The 21,115-nt window shown below is 53.0% G+C and overlaps 1 protein-coding gene across 1 annotated transcript in view; it reads left to right on the forward strand.

Moving 5' to 3' along the window:
- Kif1c (kinesin family member 1C) overlaps nt 1-20,603 on the forward strand; it is a 30,214-nt gene extending 9,611 nt beyond the window's left edge. The window contains 9 exon segments of the mRNA XM_051168064.1: nt 8,614-8,693; nt 10,601-10,695; nt 15,590-15,673; nt 16,089-16,275; nt 16,371-16,443; nt 17,329-17,943; nt 19,760-19,890; nt 19,892-20,134; nt 20,136-20,603. Coding sequence (XP_051024021.1) covers nt 8,614-8,693; nt 10,601-10,695; nt 15,590-15,673; nt 16,089-16,275; nt 16,371-16,443; nt 17,329-17,943; nt 19,760-19,890; nt 19,892-20,134; nt 20,136-20,436 — 1,809 coding nt within the window. The 3' untranslated portion in view covers nt 20,437-20,603.
- The last annotated feature ends 512 nt before the right edge of the window (nt 20,604-21,115 follow it).

Consider the following 21,115-nt stretch of genomic DNA (forward strand, 5'->3'; position numbering starts at 1 on the left):
TGAAAAGTTTCTTTGATAAGGCTAACTAGGGAAGACGACTGGAACAAAGATGGAGGGGCCATGTGAGGCATTTAGAGGGTGAGAGGGTTGGTCTTCAGCTGAAGCATCCTTGTGGCCTAGAGATGTCTATCAGCTAGATTTTTTAGGAAGATGGCTTGCAAAGTGGAGCTTGAAAGGTAGACAGGACTTGGCTAGAGATGGGTAGGGATAATGTGAGGCTAAACAAAGTGTTTTAGGCACAGTGGGCTGTGGTGACAGTAGCAGGTGCTCAGTAGAGCTTTGCTGAGGAGGAAAGAAGCAAGGCAAGAGTGACGGTCAGGCCCAAGTGGGCACAGAAACAGTGCTTAAAAAACTTCACCACCTGGCACGAGACTGATGAGTGAGAAGGAACGCTGGTCGTAGACAGCATAGCAGCCGGATGTGGTGGCCTGTGCCTGTAATCCCAGCACCTGAGGGCTGGGTGGCAGAGGTAGGAGGAGCTCAAGGGCAGGGGCAGCCTGGGCTACATATTTTAAATTGAATGTGAAGCTGCACGTGGTGGCGCACGCCTTCAATCCCAGCACTCGGGAGGCAGAGGCAGGCAGATCGCTGCGAGTTCGAGGCCAGCCTGGTCTACAGAGTGAGTGTGGGACAGCCAAGGCTACACGGAGAAACCCTGTCTCAAAAAGCAAACAAACAAACAAACAAAAAATAGCGTGAGCATTATAGTAAGAGCCTGTTTCAAAACAAAACCACCAACAAACAAAAAACAGGCTGGCAGGGTGTAGTAGTAGCACACACCTTTAATCTCAGCAGTCTGAGTTCAAAGCCAGCGCCGCCTACCTAGTGAGTTTCAAGCTAGTCAGAGCCACATTGTGAGACATCTCTCAGATAAGGAGTTGTTCTAGTTCAGTGGTAGAATATTTGCCTAGAACCCTCAAGGTCCTGGGTTCAATTCTCAGCAGGAAAGAAGAGACAGAGATTTGGGGGTAGGGGTGGGGGACTTACAACAAAAAACAAGCCAGCATGGCTGACTGGTATGTGCTGATGGAGGGATGCTGTGGAAACCAGTTTGATGGGAGCAGGAACTTCCAGTCCAACCAGGATGGCAGCCTGGCCTGTCCACGGTACAGAGCAGGCTAGGATGGGGCCCTAAGTCAGATACTCCGCTGTGCCTCGGCAGGCGACTGGAAAGAGGCTTTATTTCATTTTGAGATGTTAAGACCATCTAGAAAATTCAGCAGTCAGGAATCACTGAGCCTTTAATTACACATTTGTATGCACACATAACATTACTCTTTCTTTGTTTCTTTGTTTCTTTCTTTCTTGTTTTGGTTTCAAGACAGTTTCTCTGTGTAGCCTTGGCTGTCCTGGACTTGCTTTGTCGACCAGGCTGACCTCAAACTCACAGCTATCCGCCTGCCTCTGCCTCCCGAGTGCGGTCAGTGCTCTTAACACTTGAGCCATCTATTCGGCCTGACCTCATTGCCTCATTCTTTTTTCAGTGTGTTATTTGTGTCTCCACACACATGCGTGCACGGGTGCCGAGTGTGGAGGTCAGAGGGTAGCTTGCAGGTGTCCACTGTCGCCGTCCACCATGTGCATGCTGGGCCTTGAATTCAGATTGTCAGGCCTGGCAGCAAGCACCATTCCTTGCGGAGGCATCTTGTTGTTCCCACCCTACCCCTTAAGTTTAGAATTTATTATTGTGTGGGGTCACGCACAAAATACGTGTGGGGAGCATGCGTGCTGCTGCGCTCATGTGGAGGTCAGGCGGCGGCTCCATGTAGTTTCTCGTCTCCTTCCAGCTTTCCATGGTGTCCTTGTTTCATTTCTGTTGCTGTAAGAAGCATCCTGGCCAAAAGCCACGTAGGCAAGGGAAGGGTTTCTGTGGCCTGCAATTCCACGTTATTACCCACCACTGTGAGTCAAGCAGGAGCCCACCCTGCTCACATCATCCACAGTGAGGAGCACAGGCCGTGGCCCCGCTTGTGTTCTGCTAGTGTCTGCCTCTCTTCTGTCTTACGTCAGAGTCAGAGAATGGAGCCACAGTGAGCCAGGACTTCTTGTGTCAGCTAACCCTCAAGATGGCTCCCCCACAGACTTGACTGCAGGCCTGCCTGACCAGATCATCCTCATTCAGGTTCACTTCCTGGCACCTGCATCTGTCAGGTTTGCAGTTAAATCTAACCAGGACCTGCCTCAGGGGCTCTGACTTAGGTTGCCAGCCTTGGACAACAAGCAGCTTTACTGAACCACGTCGCCGGCCCTAACTTCATTCTTTTTGTTTGTTTGTTTGTTTGTTTTTCGAGACAGTGTTTCTCTGTGTATCCTTGGCTGCCCTGGACTCACTTTGTAGACCAGGCTGGCCTCGAACTCACAGAGATCTTCCTGCCCCTGCCTCCCGAGTGCTGGGATTAAAGGCATGTGCCACCACGCCCGGCTTTTTATTTGTTTTTTCAGACAGGGTTCCCCTGTGTAGCCTTGGCTGTCCTGGACTCACTTTGTAGACCAGGCTGGCCTCTAACTCACAGCGATCCGCCTGCCTCTGCCTCCCAAGTGCTGGGATTAAAGGTATGCACCACCACGCCCAACCCCAAGAATTTATTCTTACTTATTCATGTTAATTAATTAATTATGTGAGGATGCACTAGTGCCACAGCGTTTGTGTGAAGGTCAGAGGACAACACTCAGAAGTCAGTTCTCCCTTTCTACCTCTGGGTCACAGGAACTGAGCTCAGATCCTCAGGCCTGGTAGCAAGTGCCCTCACCTGCTGAGCCACCGAGCAGGTCTACTGGTGAAAATATTAGAACCGCAGCTGGGTGTGGCAGGGAATGTCTGTGATCCCAAAATATGGGAGACTATTGTAAATTTGAGCTTGAGGTAGCCTGGACTACACAGTGACTTGGAGTAGCCTGGACTACACAGTGACTTCTAGGCAAGTCTAAGTCTCTGTCTCAAAAATATCTAAAATAAACACATAAAGAAAAAAAATTTTTTTTAAAGATAAGGCCAACTTGAAAGGCTTAGGGAACAAAATTAAAAGAGATAGGGAGAGCCAGGTGTGGTGGCGCATGCCTATAATCTTGGCAGTCAGGGAGGCAAAGGCAGGGGGATCACTGTCTACAAAGCGAGCCCAGGATAGCCAGGGCTACACAGAAACCCTGTCTGGGGGCGGGGTTGGGAGATAGGGTGGGAAGGACATGGCTTAGTCAGTGAACTACTTGCCACACAGGCATGAGGAACTGACTGAGTTTGGATCTCTGACAACCATGTAAAACTAGGGGCAGCAGCGTGAGCCTGAAACACCAAACTGTGTATCCTTGGCTGCCCTGGACTCACTTTGTAGACCAGGCTGGTCTTGAATTCACAGAGATCTTCCTGCCCCTGCCTCCCGAGTGCTGGGATTAAAAGTGTGTGCCACCACACCCAGCTAAGAGCCCGCATGGCCGGCTAAGAGCCAGCATGCCCGGCTGAAACTTCTTAATATAGACCAGGCTAACTGAATTCACAGAAATCCACCTGCCTCTGTCTCATGGGTTCTGGGATTAAAAATATGTGCCACTGTCCTCTTTTATTTTTGTTTATTTGGTTTTTTTGAAGTGTTGGGGATTGAACTCATGACATTAATGTGCTAGTGCAAGCGTGAGCTTGTGTGTGAGTGTGAGCGTGTGTGTGTGTGTGTGCGCGTGTGTGTGTGTGTGTGTGTGTACACATTTGTACAGGCAGGTGCCCTGGTGGAGGCCAGATGTCACTGACTTTCTCAGTCACTTCTCTACTTTGTTTCTTTGTTTGTGGCATGCCCTCTGGGTAAATGTAGAACTCTGATTAATTAGACTGGCTGGCCAGGCACCCCAAGGATCCGCATGTTTCTCCCTCAGCAGTTTTGGTGTTACAGGCTCACGCTGCTGCCCCTAGTTTTACATGGTTGTCGGAGATCCAAACTCAGTCAGTTCCTCATGCCTGTGTGGCAAGTAGTTCACTGACTAAGCCATGTCCTTCCCACCCTATCTCCCAACCCCGCCCCCAGACAGGGTTTCTCTGTGTAGCCCTGGCTATCCTGGGCTCGCTTTGTAGACAGTGATCCCCCTGCCTTTGCCTCCCTGACTGCCAAGATTATAGGCATGCGCCACCATACCTGGCTCTCCCTATCTCTTTTAATTTTGTTCCCTAAGCCTTTCAAGTTGGCCTTATCTTTAAAAAAAAATTTTTTTCTTTATGTGTTTATTTTAGATTTTTTTTTTTTTTTTTTGGTTTTTCGAGACAGGGTTTCTCTGTGTAGCCTTGACTGTCCTGGACTCACTTTGTAGACCAGGCTGGCCTCGAACTCACAGCGATCCGCCTCCCTCTGCCTCCCGAGTGCTGGGATTAAAGGCATGCGCCACCACGCCCGGCTCTATTTTAGATATTTTTGAGACAGAGACTTAGACTTGCCTAGAAGTCACTGTGTAGTCCAGGCTACTCCAAGTCACTGTGTAGTCCAGGCTACCTCAAGCTCAAATTTACAATAGTCTCCCATATTTTGGGATCACAGACATTCCCTGCCACACCCAGCTGCGGTTCTAATATTTTCACCAGTAGACCTGCTCGGTGGCTCAGCAGGTGAGGGCACTTGCTACCAGGCCTGAGGATCTGAGCTCAGTTCCTGTGACCCAGAGGTAGAAAGAGAGAACTGACTTCTGAGTGTTGTCCTCTGACCTTCACACAAACGCTGTGGCACTAGTGCATTCTCACATAATTAATTAATTAACATGAATAAGTAAGAATAAATTTTTGGGGTTGGGCATGGTGGTGCACGCCTTTAGTCCCAGCACTCGGGAGGCAGAGGCAGGCGGATCGCTGTGAGTTAGAGGCCAGCCTGGTCTACAAAGTGAGTCCAGGATGGCCAAGGCTACACAGAGAAACCCTGTCTCAACCCCCCCCCCAAAAAAAGAAAAACCAAATAAAAGAATAAATTTTTGAGTTATGTCACTGAAGTGTCCTGAGGCGCTTATATTCAGAGCCACCTGTAAGAGGCCCATTGCTCTTCAGCCCTCCGGCCCAACTCTTGCCTTTGTTGTTGGTTTTTATGGTTTTGTCGTTGTTGTTGAGGTTTCACAAAGTAGCTCAGGCTGGAGGAGAGCTTGCTATAGCCCAGGCTGCTAGTGTTGAACTCACTGTGTCGTTAACGTTAGCGTCAGCTCCGCATCCGTCTTCCTCCACCTCCTAGGTGTGACAGATACAGCCATGTGTCACCGTGCCTGGCCTCCTGCGTCCTGTTCAGTACTCTTTGTTGGTCAGACTTTGTCAGTGCAGTAGGCGAACAGGAGTCTTGGGATTGTTTGCGCTTCCCTAAGGTTGCGGGATGAACATGTCTCAGATGATAGAAGGACAGGACAGCTGTTGGACTTCCTGGCACAACGGGTTTGGTAGAGCTACCATGACATGGGAATGGTTAGATGGGGGGTTGGATACAGCCAGGGAACGCCTCCTCTTGCTGGGACCCCATTACCAAGCCCCAGGCCTTCCTAAGTCACTGATTCTCAAGTCTGAGCGTCCTTCTCAAGGGCTAATGTTGGGCATGGGGCGCGGGACCTCCCAGCCTCGCCGGGCGGGTTGGCTCCTTGCTTATCTGCTCCGTACCCTAGGCCTCTAGATACGGTTTCATTTGAACAAAGAGTCCCTGGGCTGAGAGCAGAAATTGAAAAGCACTGCCCCAAATCATGTCCCCTCTCCCTAGGGACGGATCGCTTGCTGCTTCCACAGCCCATCAGTGTCTGCCAGTCCCGGGACAGCTCTGACACTGTAGTGTAGGAAGGAGACGAGTGCCCCTTGAGGCAGATTTGGCAGCAGCCGTTGTGAGATGCCTGAGGAGAAGCGGGCAGATATTGTGGGTGCAATCCTGGGCTCACGCTGCAGAGTGGGTCCCAGGGACATCCTGGGCCTCTGTGTCTGCCTGTGTCCCCTCTGTGCCCTGTGCTTCCTGGCCTCCGTGCTTCTGCCAAACTTTCTCCCTCTGAAACCTCTTCCTTCTGCATGCCAGTGCCTTCCTTGTCCCCAAGCCTTCCTTGTCCCCCAAGATGCACCCCACACTGCCCTCCCACGAAGACCCCCAGAGCCTGAGTCCCCCTAGTTGACCTTTGTTTCTCTTTGCATGTGACTCGCTGCAGAACAGTGGGTTGCTCAACTCCCTGCGAACAAATCAAAGAACAAATAATCCAAGCCCAGGTGTGAGGAAGTCAGCAGTTTCCATGGGGCCCTCCCCCTCCCCGCTTTGATTTGAAACGGCCTCACTGTGTAGCTTTAGATGGTTTGGAACTCACTGTGTAGACCGGGCTGGCCTCTTCCTCCTGAGTGCTGGGATTAAAGGCCCAGGTCACTTTTCCCACCTGTAATGAGTAGTGTTGCCACACCAATTTCTGCCTCCCTGAGTTGACTGTGGTTGCCGTGACTGGATCTGACTCATCTCTGTCCCACCCAGACCGTCCCTGAGGAGAGTTAGAAGCCTGAAGCAAACCCTTGTATAACGAAGGCTCCCTTGGTTGGAGGGCTTGGGAGGGCTTCATGGAAGTGACATTTGGGACAGACCCAGAGGACCATGAACTACGTGATTGTGGCAGATGGGAGTGTGGGTGGAGATGGCAAGTAGGTGTGTGTGTGTGAAAACACGGTCGGGGCTAGCAGCTCCCGCGGCATCCAGGCGTGCAGAAGGCCTGGTGTGTGTGTGTGTGTGTGTGTGTGTGTGTGTGTGTGTGGAAACACGGTCGGGGCCAGCAGCTCCTGCGGCATCCAGGCGTGCAGAAGGCCTGTCTCTGGATCGCTCAGCAGTACACTGAGCAGGAGCACAGCGTTGGGGGAAAGACCCTCAAAGGGGGCTTGGACGTGAGCGCTGGGACTATGATGAGGAGGCCTGGGAAGCCAGAATGCAGAGCAGAGCTAACGTCACATGGGAGTGTCCACTGAGAGGTCTCTGGGAAACAGTGATCTGACCATCAAGCAGTGTGGATTGGAGGCTGCGAACCTTAAACTCATACGGGTCTGAAGAGGGATGGTGCAAGGGGTTGTGGGCCCAGGCTGCATGTCCGTGCAAAGCAGCTGGATGGCCAGCCAGGCACTAAGGTAGCCAGAGGCCAAGAAGGAGTTGGGGTGGTTGTGGTCCGGGAGGCTGTGGGCTAGAGTAAGTGGTCTTGGCCCTGGGTGAACAGGCTCAGGGAAGGAAGTGGCTGGGGTAGGTAAGGAGTCTGCTGCAAGAAACACATTTTCTTCTTTTGTTTTGTTTTGTTTGTTTACAGGCAGGGCCATGCTATGTACTCCAGGCTGTCCTGGAACTTGTAGCTCTCTTGCCTCTGTGCTGGAGTTATAGGTATATACATCATGCTTGACTTCTGCTTGATTTTCTTTTTTAAAAATTTATTTATTACATACACAGTGTTCTACCTCCATATACACCTGCACATCAGAAGTGGACACCAGATCTCATTATAGATGGTTGTGAACCACCATGTGGTTGCTGGGAATTGAACTCAGGACCTCTGGAAGAACAGACAATGCTCTTAACCACCGAGCCATCTCTCCAGCCCTTCCTGTTTGATTTTAAGATGGAAAGTGACACTTAGTTTTTTAATTATTAAAAGTAACACAGAGCCGGGCATGGTAGAGCACGCCTTTAATCCCAGCACTTGAGAGGCAGAGGCAGGCGGATCGCTGTGAGTTCAAGGCCAGCCTAGTGTACAAAGCGAGTCCAGGACAGCCAAGGCTACACAGAGAAACTCTGTCTCGGGGGGGTGAGGGGTGGGAGTAACCCATGCTCACAGAAATTTAAGGTGTAGCAAAAGGCAGAGTGTACCAGTCTTCTGACTTCACACCTTCTCTTTCTCTCCAGAAGTTACAAGGTAGAGTCTGTGGGAAGACATGATGGGATTAGGGACACAAAGATAACAGTGGTGCTGGTGGAATCCAAGGCTTCCAGCCAGAGTCTGCTGTGTTGAGGCACCTACAGAGAGACAGGCTTTAGGACAGGTTCCTGGCTGGGAGGGTAGGGGTGGGTGGTAAGGATGGTGTTTGTTTGTAGACAGGGTTTCTCTGTGTGGCCTTGGCTGTCCTGGACTCCCTTTGTAGACCAGGCTGGCCTTGAACTCACAGCGATCCGCCTGCCTCTGCCTCCCTGATGCTGGGGTTACAGGTGTGCGCCACCGTGCCCCTCATGGGGATGGCTTTTTAGGTCTAGTTGTGAGTGGAGGGTCCTTGTGTAAGAGTTGGGAACTGGGGCTGGAGAGATGGCTCAGTGGTTAAAAGCGCCGCCTGCTCTTCCAGAGGTCCTGAGTTCAATTCCCAGCAACCACATGGTGGCTCACAACCATCTCTGATGTGATCTGATGTCTTCTTCTGGCCTGCAGATGTACATGCAGGCAGAACACTGTATACATAATAATAAATAAATAAATCTTTAAAAGAAAAAAGAGTTGGGAACTAGAGACTCACCTTGGGGTGGCGTGGAGGGTAGAGAGCGTCCCACCAGTGAAGGCAGGATGAGCAGTGGGGCAGTGCCAGAACCAGAGAGCTGTCCACTCATGCTTCCAGGCTCTTCTCTGTGGTCAGCCAGGGTGGTCATCCTGAGCCTTTAGCCCTGACCACTTCTCCCTCTTTCCCTGCAGACTCCACACCTGGTAAATCTGAATGAGGACCCCTTAATGTCTGAATGTCTTCTCTATCACATCAAAGATGGTGTCACCAGGTAAGTAGACTCCTCCCTCCCCTCTTTGGGTATGGCTGCAAAGGAACAGCCGTTGGGACTCTCTTGTTTCGGTAGCCACGGACAACTCCAGATCTTTGGACAGCTGCCGCCCTGATTGCTCTTTCAGCCTTTTTTCTTCTGATAGGTTTTTTCTTTCTTTCTTTCTTTCTTTCTTTTTTTTTTTTTTTCTTTTTTGGGTTTTCAAGACAGGGTTTCTCTGTGTATACTTGGCTGTCCTGGACTCATTTTGTAGACCAGGCTGGCCTCAAACTCAGAGATCTGCCTACCTCTACCTCCCAAGTCCTGGGATTAAAGGGGTGCGCCACCACGCCCAGCTCTTTTCAAAGATTTTATTTTCATTCATGTGCATGTGTCTGCATCAGTGGACGCCACATGTGTACAGGAGCCCACAGAGACCACGAGGGCGTTGGGTCCCCTGGCACTGGAGTGGTGAGCCGTTGTGAGCTGCCTGACGTGTGGTGCTGGGAACCAAATTTAGGTCATCTATAAGAGCAGCACGTGCAGCCGGGTGGTGGCCCACACCTTTAATCCCAGAACTCGGGAGGCAGAGGCAGGCGGATCTCTGGGTTCAGGGCCAGCCTGGTCTACCGAGTGAGTTCCAGGACAGCAAAGACTACACAGAGAAACCCTGTCTCCAAAAACCAAAAACAACAACAAAGCAAAACAACAGCAAAAGCAGCACAGGTGCACGTCCCATGCTCTTTCTCATGCACCGAGCCCTCCCACCAGCCCTGCCCCTGTCTTGAGACGTGGTCTTGCTTTGTGGCCCAGGTTAGCCTCATATCCCAAACCCTCATGTGTCAGCCTCCCAGACACTGAGATTACAGGTGTGTGTGCCTAACTCCTTTCCCATCTTGACAAACTGTCGAGACCCCCAGATCAGCAACCAGTCTTCAGTTTGGCGAAGGGATGGTGTTCCTTGGCACCATGGTGGGCATGGCTCCCAGGGAAGAATGCTCACTGTGGCAGAAGAACTGATGGGAAACAGACTGCTGCTTTCTTAGCCTCCAGCACCGTTCCTTTGCAGCCTCGCTGAGACCCTGGGGGAAGGGAAAAGGAGACCTGGCCTGGCCCCATGCTGCGATGACCAGTGCCTGCATTGAAGGCTCCAGGGTCGGGCCAGGCAGCTAAGAAAACCCCAGGGCTCAGACTTGCTGCAGCTAGAGGCATGAGCGTGCCCATCCACACCAGGCTGGCCTTGGCTGCAGCTAGAGGCATGAGCGTGCCCGTCCGCACCAGGCTGGCCTTGGCTGCAGCTAGAGGCATGAGCGTGCCCGTCCGCACCAGGCTGGCCTTGGCTGCAGCTAGAGGCATGAGTGTGCCCGTCCACACCAGGCTGGCCTTGGCTGCAGCTAGAGGCATAAGGCGGTTTAAGGATCAGGCTTCAGCATTGCTTAGCTTGTCATCTTGACAAGTTCCCATCATCCCTGGGCCCCAGCTTCCTTGTCTGTAAAGTGAGAACGACACTAGACTCACACTTGGATGGGCTTACTCAGGAGGCGGCACGCTTAAAAACAAAACACGCTTAGAAACAAACACACTTAGAAACACGCTTAGAAAATGTTGCCGAGTGGAGAGTGGGGTCTGACTTTCACACGTACTCTGGTGCCTCATATTTGACCACATCCCCTGGGTAGGGAGACCTGGTGGCACTCAGAGGAAGGATAGCAGGTTACCAAGAAGAGACTTGATACCCTATGAGCATATACAGGGGGAGGAGGTCCCCCTCAGGAACAGTCATAGAGGAGGGGATTAAGGGGAAAATGGGAGGGAGGGAGGAATGGGAGGATACAAGGGATGGGATAACCATTGAGATGTAATATGAATAAATTAATTAAAAAGAAAAGAAAAGAAAAAAAAGAAAATGTTGGCTATTGCTCCCCCAGGGTTGGCCAGGTGGATGTGGACATCAAGTTGACTGGACAGTTCATCCAGGAACAACACTGTCTCTTCCGCAGCATCCCCCAGCCTGATGGAGAAGGTAATGGCGGGGAGGGAAGCGTGGAGTGGCTAAGGTGGAGAGGGACCCTGTGTTCCACACACGGAGTGAGCCACACAGAGGAGGGGTGCGTGCTCCCCCTCCACAGCTCACGCGTGAATTGTGTGCTCAGCTGGGGAACAAGTGGACAGTCTTGAGATGCCACAGTAGCACATTGCTGTACGTTGGAGAGTGGGCTCCGGTGATGAGGAGATAGGCGTGGTGCCTTTCTCCATTTTCTGCTCCCTTAGCGCTGTGGTTATTGTGTTTGAGCAATGTGCTTGTTTCACTTGGTTGGTTGGTTGGTCTTTTTGAGACAGGGTTTCTCTGGGTAGCCTGGACTGTCCTGGACTTGCTTTGTAGATCAGGCTGGCCTCAAACTCACAGCAATCCACCTGCCTCTGCATCCCTGAGTGCTGAGATTAAAGGCGTGCACTGTCACGCCTGGCTCTCTGTATTTGTTTCAATGGGATATCTGAATTTGTCTCTTTGGAAAACCTGGGTTGATATAGCTATAGTGACAAAGGTTTCTGAGAACTAAATGACCTAGGTGTCTCTGTGGTTTCAAAGCTTTTGGGAACTTTACCCCGTAATAGAGCGGCAAAGCTTTTAGGAATCCCAGGTTCTAGTGGCGCAAGCCTTTAATCTGAGTACTCGGGAGGCAGAGGCAGGAGAATCTCTGTGATTGCCAGGTTAGCCAGGTCTATATAGCAAGTTCCAGGGTAGCCAGGGCCACAAAGAGAAACCTCATCTAAAAAACAGAATCAACCAAACAAAAAGACCCCAGGTACTGAGAGTGACAGCTTATTTGACCTGTCAACAAAACACTGTACAGTTTAGAGTGTTTTGTGCTGTCAGGGATTGAAGCAGGCTTCAGCTACATGGCTACTGGGCTAGTGCTGTAAAGCTGAGCCCTGGGCACAACTGCTGAGTCCGTGGCTGTCCCTGCACCCCTCACGCTGTAAAGCTGAGCCCTGGGATGAACGGTGAGTCCATGGCCGTCCCTGCACCCCCCCTCCCCCACGCTGTAAAGCTGAGCCGTGGGCAGGACCACTGAGTCCGTGGCCGTCCCTGCACCCCCCCCCCACGCTCTAAAGCTGAGCCGTGGGCAGGACCACTGAGTCCGTGGCCGTCCCTGCACCCCCCCCACGCTGTAAAGCTGAGCCGTGGGCAGGACCACTGAGTCCGTGGCCGTCCCTGCACACACACCCCCACGCTGTAAAGCTGAGCCGTGGGCAGGACCACTGAGTCCGTGGCCGTCCCTGCACACACACCCCCCCACGCTGTAAAGCTGAGCCGTGGGCAGGACCACTGAGTCCGTGGCCATCCCTGCACCCCCCCCCCACGCTCTAAAGCTGAGCCCTGGGCACAACTGCTGAGTCCATGGCCGTCCCTGCACCCCCCATGCTGTAAAGCTGAACCCTGGGCAGGACCACTGAGTCTGTGGCCGTCCCTGCACCCCCCACTCTGCCATTTTCTGTTTGCTTTAGGTTCTCTGTGTACCGATTGACCTTAATGTGTTAATTCTATTGCCTTGGCTTTCTAAAAACTGGGCTCAGAGGCTCCATACCTGGCTTCCAGCACCTTCTGTGTATGAGTATGACTGGTGTGTGTGTTTACATGGGGATGTTTATGTGCGTGTTCAGACTGTCGAGGCCAGAGATTGACGTCAGTTGTCCTTCTTCATCACTTTCCCACCTTCTTTTTTGGCATATGGTGGCTCAGTGAGCCTGAAAGCTTGATGACACAGCTGCACTGGGTGGCCAGCGAGCTCCCCTTCTCTGCTTCTCCCAGCCCTCTGGTTGCACTGTGCATCACCACAGCCAGCTCTCAGAGGCGCTGGGAATACAGAACTCAGGTCCGCATGCTTGTGCAGCAGGCACTTAGAATTAGCCAGGTATGTGCACTGGCCTGTAGTCACAGCTGCTTGGGAGGCCCAGGAGTTGGGTGCCAGCCTAGGCAGTGTGTAGAGACCATTTTTTTAAAAAAAGGAAAAAGAAGAAAAAACTGTCGTGTGACTGACAGCTCAGGTTTAAGACATTTGGTGTTGGTTTGGTTCAGGGTCAGCCGATTGACACCGTCATTCTGGTCTGGTTCAGGTCCCCAGTGCTGAGCAAGTGCTTCCTGCAACTGGGGCTGAGAGCTGTTGAATCAGTCCAGATCAGTGAGCTAGTGCCAAGTCCCTGTTCTGTGGTTGTCTCAGGCCATAGGCTTGGGAAGGAAGATGTTCAAGTGTGTGAGGCCTTGTGGGGCAAGCCCATATCTAGGAGTGCCTGTTGTGTTGGAAAAGGTGACAGACATTGCACGTCCAAGACTGTGATCTAAGGGCTGGAGAGGTGGCTCAGCGGTTAAGAGCACTGCCTGCTCTTCCAAAGGACCCTGGTTCAATTCCTAGCACCCACATGGTAGCTCACAACTGTCTGTAACTCCAAGATCTGACACCCCTGCACCAATACATGCACATAAATTAAAATTAAATAAAATATTTTTTAAAAAAGACTGATGTAAATCATAGAAAAAAAAACCCAAAACAAAACAGTGTTTTTGTGCCCCAAAGGGTAGGCTGGAAAGTCTCACAGCAGCCTTAAGGCTTGACCAGAGACTGCAGAGACCATGCAGGCACCGAGGACACGCAGTACTTACATACTGACCATTTATTTTTCTCTTTGAATTGTTTTCACTCAACTCACAGGTAACAGAGCTGAGATGCCCAGGTACTGGATCCCAGCACAGATTCACGGTTGCAGGGGCTGTGCCCTTGGCTGCTGGATCCCTGACGCTTCTAGAACTAGGGAAAGAGGCTTGGGGCTGTAGCTGGGTGCAGGTGCCTCGCAGTGTATATGAAGTTAGGAGTCTGAGTTTCAGAATGCACACAGCTGAGCATCACGGCACCTGGTCCCATTGCTTTCTGTAACACCACTCCTGGTCCCATTCTTTAGATAAATCTTTAGACTATCTAAAATAGTTAGAATTGCCCTGGGGTGGTGGCCCACAACTTTAATCCCAGCACTCGGGAGGCAGAGGCAGGCGGATCGCTGTGAGTTGGAGGCCAGCCTGGTCTACAAAGCAAGTCCAAGACAGCTAAGGCTACATAGCCTGTCTTGAAAAACCAAATAAATAAATAAATAAATAATTTTAAATTGTTAGAATTGCCAGGTGGTGGTGGCGCATACCTTTAGTCCCAGTACTTGGGAGGCAGAGGCAGGTGGGTCTCTGTGACTTTGAGGCCAGCCTGGTCTACAGAAGGAGTTCAAGGACAGCCAAGGCTACACAGAGAAACAAACAACCTAGTTAAAATATCCTGTTTAAGATTGTATTTTGTGTGAGTGTGTATGTGTGTGTGCATGCGTGCAACTAACTCATCAGGCATGGCAGCCAGTGACTGTATCTGCTGAGCCATGTTCGCTGGCCTTAAGTTACCCTGTTCGTCACCTTCCTTGCCAGTCAGGTCAAGGTCTGTGAGAGCAGGGCTTTGGGGTTTTTAGCACGTAGTAGGAATATAGTGTTCGGGAAATTAATGGATATGTATTGTTGGGAGATAAGTAAAAGTACGATAGGCTGCCCTTGCCGCTCCTGTTGCTGCCCTGGGTCATGCAGTAATGCCCAGCCTTCTCTGCCCATAGACATCTCAGTCATCGTCACACCTCAGCTGGGAATTTCCAGCCTCACGGGAATCCTGCCTGTCCTCTGCCCTTAGCTGAGCATCCTCCCTCTGCACCAGCAGTAGACATGGAGCCTTTCTCTGTCTGATGCTATAATCCATCGTAGTTTCCATGTTTCTTGATTACTTTTAGTATGAGCAAATACAAAAAATTAGGGCTGAGAGCCAGGTTTGGTGGTGCACATCTTTAATCACAGCATTTAGAAGGCAGAGGCAGGTAGATCACTGTGAGTTTGAGGCCAGCCTGGTGTACAGAGTAAGAGTTCCAGGACAACACAATGAGACCATGACTCAAAAATAATAAATAAATAAGTCATGTTTGCATATTATCAGTGGAAACAGGGTTGTTGTTCTTCTTCCTCTTCCTCCTCCTCCTCTTCCTCTTTCTCTTCCTCCTCCTCTCTCTTGGTTTTTCTACACATGGTTTCTCTGTGGAACAGCCCAGGCTGTCCTGGACTCACTTGTAGACCAGGCTGGTCTCGAACTCACAGAGATCCACCTGCTTCTGCCTCCTGAGTGCTGGGATTAAAGGCGTGTGCCACCACGCCCAGCTAAATACCACTTCTTAAGGGGGCTGCTTTCTGTATCTTTGTGCCCCTGCAAGCAACAGGCTCAGAGATGGACAGATGTTTGGCCTGGGTTTTAGTGTTTTGAAGCAAGGTCTTACCATGTAGCCCAGGCTGAGCTCAAGCTCAGTATGTAGTTCAGGCTAGCTAATGTCAGACTTGCGGCAATCCTTCTGCCCTCAGCCTCCTGAACAAAGTGGTGGGCATGCAGTTGTGTGGTACCACCTCTGGCTCGGGTCAGGCTGACTTTACTTTATCCTGTGTTGGCTGGGACTTGTGAAGATGAATCAGATGGCAGCCATTTGCAAGATGCATTAAACAGTGTGCCCACTGGAGGCACGGGCCTGGCTGGCTGAGGTCTTAAGACAAGTGGGATAGACAGAAGTGGCAGGGCTCAGTCGAATCACCTGTGATCAGAGAAGTCTTCTGAGAGTGGTCATTTCTGAGCTGTGGTTAGGGGGCATGGTGGTGGGTCAGTAGGCGCTGCTGCAGAGGCTTCTGGGAGTCCTGGGTGGGTCTCTAACCTTCTGCTCTTCTCTTCCTGTGCTGCCGCCAGAGGGGCTGTGGCGCCCCTGCAGGTACTGGGTGGATCTGCTGGTGCATGTGTGCTGTGGGGGGAGACAGGGTGGGGATGCACTGTAGTGACCTCTCCTTCTTTCCATCCCCTCAGTGGTGGTCACACTGGAGCCTTGTGGAGGAGCTGAGACCTATGTCAATGGAAAGCTCGTGACAGAGCCACTGGTGCTGAAGTCAGGTACGCAGAGGCTGGGGACATAGCTCAGAGGCAGAGTGCAAGGCCCTGGGTTCAGTTCCCAGCAACACACACACACACACACACACACACACACACACACACACACACACACACACACACACCCCGATGTGTTGCAGAGTATAGGGGAGGAACTTGGGATAGCTCAGAAAGAGCCCAGGGACAGGAGGGGACCGGCAGAAAAGGCTAGGGAGTGAAGTCTTGGTTTCCCTTGCTTCCCTGTGGCTATGAGGAATGGATGCCATGTCCTCCAGAAGTCCACCTTAGCGAGCAAGCAAGACGTGTGCAGACGCTGACCGCTTCAGCTTTGGGCCGGCAGGCCATGGGGCGTCAGGTCCCTGGAAGCAGGGGCCTGGGGAGAGTGAGCTGGTCTACTCTTCCCTCGTCCCCTTTCCAGGAAACAGGATCGTGATGGGCAAGAACCACGTGTTCCGCTTCAATCACCCGGAGCAGGCTCGGCAGGAGCGAGAGCGCGGGGTGCCCCCACCCCCAGGGCCTCCCTCGGAGCCGGTGGACTGGAACTTCGCTCAGAAGGAGCTGCTGGAGCAGCAAGGCATAGACATCAAGCTGGAGATGGAGAAGAGGTGCGAGGTCCCCACGGGCTCTGCAGGCCCCACGACCCCAGCTTTCTCCTGTTGGTCACGCCTCACGGCTTCTCCTTCCCTCTGTCTGACCCCAGGCTGCAGGACTTGGAGAACCAGTACCGGAAAGAGAAGGAAGAGGCTGACCTTCTGTTGGAGCAGCAGCGGCTGGTGAGGGGCGGCTGGGGCCTAGAGGGGGCACAGCGGGGTGGGCGGGGCCTGGAGGGGCACAGCGGGGTGGGCGGGGCCTGGAGGGGCACAGCGGGGTGGGCGGGGCTTGGAGGGGCACGGCTGGGTGGGCGGGGCCTGGAGGGGGCACAGCTGGGTCGGCGGGGCCTGGAGGGGGCAGGCAGGCAAAGAGATGTGAATTAGAAGGAACCTGGCCGCGGTCAGAGACTAGCACTCTTCCAGTTGATGAGGCTCCCAGACTCCAGTGACTCTGGGCCTCCTAGGTCACCCTCAAGGACTATCATTCACATAAGATTGTTCCTTCAATGGACTCTTAAGTCTTTAGCTTCAGCCCGGTGGTGGTGATGGCGCACGCCTTCGATCCCAGCACTCGGGAGGCGGAGGCAGGCAGATTACTGTGAGTTTGAGGCCGGCCTGGTCTACAGAGCGAGTCTCCGACAGCCAAGGCTACACAGAGAAATCTTGTCTCCAAAAACAAACAAGTCTTTAACCTTATCCTGAGAGTAATACATACTCATTTGCTGCATAATGACAGTGCTGTCCATGACAGGGGTGGTCCCTTGAGATCACATCATATCATATGACGGGTAGGTGGAGTGGCAGTCTGTAACACTCACACAGTGATAACTCACTTTAGGACATGTGACCCTGCATGCTCAAAACCCCAGACTCAGTTGGCTGTTATTGCCTAGACCTGCCAGCAGCGGCTCTAAGTGCTTAGCTGTCCAGACCAGTCCCCGAAAGGTGCACAGTTCCTGAGAGCGCTAACAGGTCTCCAGTCCAGGTGTATTAGCAGGGTGTCTCCCCATGTCTTGATACAAGGATGGCCTCTGAGGTGTCCTCTTTCTTCCTTCTCTCTGGCCCCAGTATGCAGACTCTGACAGCGGGGAGGACTCCGACAAGCGCTCCTGTGAGGAAAGCTGGCGGCTGATTTCCTCCTTGCGAGAGCAGCTGCCCCCTACCACAGTCCAGACCATTGTCAAGCGCTGTGGCCTGCCCAGCAGTGGCAAGCGCAGGGCCCCTCGCAGAGTTTATCAGATCCCTCAGCGGCGGCGGCTGCAAGGCAAAGACCCCCGATGGACCACCATGGCTGACCTGAAGATGCAAGCCGTCAAGGAGATATGTTATGAGGTGGCTCTGGCTGACTTCCGTCATGGCCGAGCAGAAATTGAGGCCCTGGCTGCTCTCAAGATGAGGGAGCTGTGCCGAACCTACGGCAAGCCAGAGGGCCCTGGAGATGCCTGGAGAGCTGTGGCCAGGGATGTCTGGGATACTGTGGGTGAAGAGGAAGGAGGCGGTGGTGGCGGCGGTGGCGGTGAGGAAGGAGCCCGAGGGGCAGAGGTGGAGGACCTGCGAGCTCACATTGACAAGCTGACAGGAATTCTTCAGGAAGTGAAGCTGCAGAACAGTAGCAAGGACCGAGAGCTGCAGGCACTGCGGGACCGGATGCTCCGCATGGAGAGGGTCATCCCCCTGACCCAGGTAGGGAGGCCTGCTGGCCACTTCTTCCTCCCTTTCTTGCTTGTCTTTTAGGGCCCTTCAGCCCCCGTCACAGCCCAGCTTCCTTCTCTGTCTTTTGAAAAGGCTTTTTGAACTTCAGTGGGTTTGTTTTTGTTTTTTGTGCAGTTTATGAGTCACAGGCTTCACAGTGTCCAGGATAATACTAAAGCCCACATGGCTGGAGAGATGACTCAGCCCTTAAGCTGCTCTTTCAGAGGACCAGAGTTTGGTTCCCAGCATCCACTCGGTAGCATATAGTTGTCCAGAACTCCAGTGCCCTCTTCTGCTCTGCAGGCACTGCACACACATGGTACATAAACATACATGCAGGCAAATAAAAAATAAATAGCTGGTTATGGTGGTGCACGCCTTTAATCCCAGCACTCGGGAGGCAGAGGTAGGCGGATTGCTGTGAGTTCGAGACCAGCCTGGTCTACAAAGCGAGTCCAGGACAGCCAAGGCTACACAGAGAAACCCTGTCTCGAAAAACCAACCAAACAAATAAATAAAAAGATTATCTAGGCTTCAGTTGGTAAATACTTGCCTCCTAAACATCAGGATCTGACCACATCAGGACCCACATAAAAACTCGGGGTGCAGTGGCACACACTTACAGTCCTAGTGCTGTAGGCAAGAGAGAGTAGAGACAGGCAAAACCCTGGAGTTGGCTGGCCAGCCCCCTACTCTCCTCTGTGAGTTCTAGTGCAGTAAGGGGACCCCATTGAAAAAACAAGGTAGATGTACCTGAGGAGGACACCCAGGTTATCTTCTGCCCCACACACACGCGCACACATACTCAAACCTGCACGAAATCACTCACAGTACAGCTTCTGGACTAGACATGCCTATGGTCCCAGCCCTTGGGAGGTAGACACAGGAGGATCAGCAGTTCAAGTCCAGCCTGAGCTATGAAGTAGACTCTGATATCCGCCAACCCCACATACCAACTCTGTATCTTTGGTGATCTGTGTCTGAGAAGCTCCCAAGGTGTTTCTGAGCCACCCATGGAGAGCACCAGTGGTCACTCAAAGCCTGTTCCTGTGTGCATATGACTGCCCTTCCTTCTGATCACTCTGGTAGAGACTGGATGGCGATAGTTCCTCTCCAGGGACACTTTGATGTATTCCTTCAACACACACATTTGAGTATCTACCATGTGTCCCGTAGCTAATGTGCCAGCCACTGGGGTTGCCTTACAACATGTTCTGCTCTGTGCCAGCCACCTAGGGACACCACAGACAGTTGTAGTTACGACTTGAGGTTACTAAAGGCTTCATCTCCAGTGTGGCCTCTAGCCCTGTCCCCTCACTTGCTCCACTCCAGCCTCTTCAGCTTGCTGGCCATGCTCAAAGCCACCTGCTGGTCCATTTGCTTCCCTGGTCTTCCGTTCAGCAGCTGTACTGCTTGCTTTCACTGAAGTATGGACTTCTCTGAATTCAAGCCGCCCTTAGCTGGCTGCCTGTGCTGCCCTACTCTGCTCTCAGCCTGAAGTGGACACACTCAGTGCTTACATTTGGTAGCAGGTGCTACTATTACTGCGTCAGTATACAGGTGGGGCTCCTGAGAAAGATGGATAACAAGCAGAGAGCGGCCACAGAGCTAAGAAGTGGCAGACAGGACTGAACTCATGTCATGTAGTGGGGGGGCCCATGCTTCAGCCACTGTGGTAGCTTCTCTATCTCCCAACCGTCTCCACCCCCACCCCCTCGCAGCATGGTTCTTCACATGTGCTCCTTGAATCCGTATGCCCTCAGGACTCAGTCTCCCACAAAATCTTTTCTCCTATTCCCTCTGCCAGGATCTTGAGGATGATAACGAAGAATCTGGTATGGTCACCTGGGCCCCACCCGAGGGGTCAGAGGCAGTGGAGGAGGCCGTGCGCAGTGACCACTCAGCAGCTGTCCGGCCCTCCTCGCCACCCTGTCCAGCTGGAGCGGGTGTCCAGGCTGATGGAAGAAGACCCTGCCTTCCGCCGCGGCCGCCTTCGCTGGCTCAAGCAGGAGCAGCTGCGGCTGCAGGCGCTGCAGGGCTCTGGGGGCCGGGGCGGGGGGCTGCGCAGGCCTCCAGCCCGCTTCGTGCCGCCCCACGACTGCAAGCTGCGCTTCCCCTTCAAGAGCAATCCTCAGCACAGGGAGTCCTGGCCCGGGGTGGGGGGTGGAGAGGCCCCCAGCCCCCCAACCCCCTGAAGAGGCCACTGCCCCGCCGGCTCCCCCTGCCCGCAGGCCTCCAAGCCCCCGAAGGCCCCACCGTCCTCGCAGGAACTCCCTGGATGGAGGGAGCCGGTCTCGGGGAGGGGGTTCGACACAACCGGAACCCCAGCACTTCCAATCGAAAAAGCACAACTATTATCCCCAGCAACCCCAGCCTTACCCACCGCAGCGGCCAGGGCCCCGCTACCCACCGTACACCACCCCTCCACGCATGAGACGGCAACGCTCGGCCCCTGACCTCAAAGAGAGCGGGGCCGCCGTGTGAGTCCCACATGCAGGGCAGACACAGGGCCTGGGGGGCCCTGGCTAGGAGGAAGGTGCCTGACATGCTGCTTCCCCAAGAAGCCCTGGGGCGGAGAGGCCAGAGAGCAAGAGACAGAAGGTCCGAGTAGGTGACAGAAGATGCCGAGAGTGAGCTGGAGGCTGAGGGAAGGAAGAGGGCGTGAGTTGCCTGGAGCAAACCAAAGTCAAGGAGAGCCACAGGAAGTTGCCTTGGGGCCACCCGTTGCAGGGGGGAGTCCCACAAACGCTGCTATGGGTGGGTGGGTGGGCTAGGGTCTGCATAGCCAGTGTTTGACTTTCTTTTTGAGTGGGTGCACAGAGGGGAGAGAACCGAGAGTGAGGTGGGTTCTCCTCCCCGGCTCTTGTCCGTCTGTCTGTCTGTCTGTCTGTCTGTGGTGGGTTTCTGTTTGCAGGGAGGTGTGGTGAATCCTAAGTCATTCCCTTCCCTTCCCAGGCCTCCTGCTGTACTTAGGGGACCTGTCTGGTTTGGCTGGAGCCCCACTGGATTGTGGGGCATCTCAATAAAGGGTAGCAACCAGGGAGCTTGTGGCTGGCTGGGTTTTGGTAGAGGTACAGGTTGTGTGAGTAAAATGCGTCATTTTACAAAGAGTGTCCTCACGTCATTTCTGCACGTGTGTGTCCAGGCCATCAACCACCCTGAG

Source organism: Acomys russatus, chromosome 25 (assembly GCF_903995435.1).
Source record: "Acomys russatus chromosome 25, mAcoRus1.1, whole genome shotgun sequence".
Lineage (NCBI taxonomy): Eukaryota > Metazoa > Chordata > Mammalia > Rodentia > Muridae > Acomys > Acomys russatus.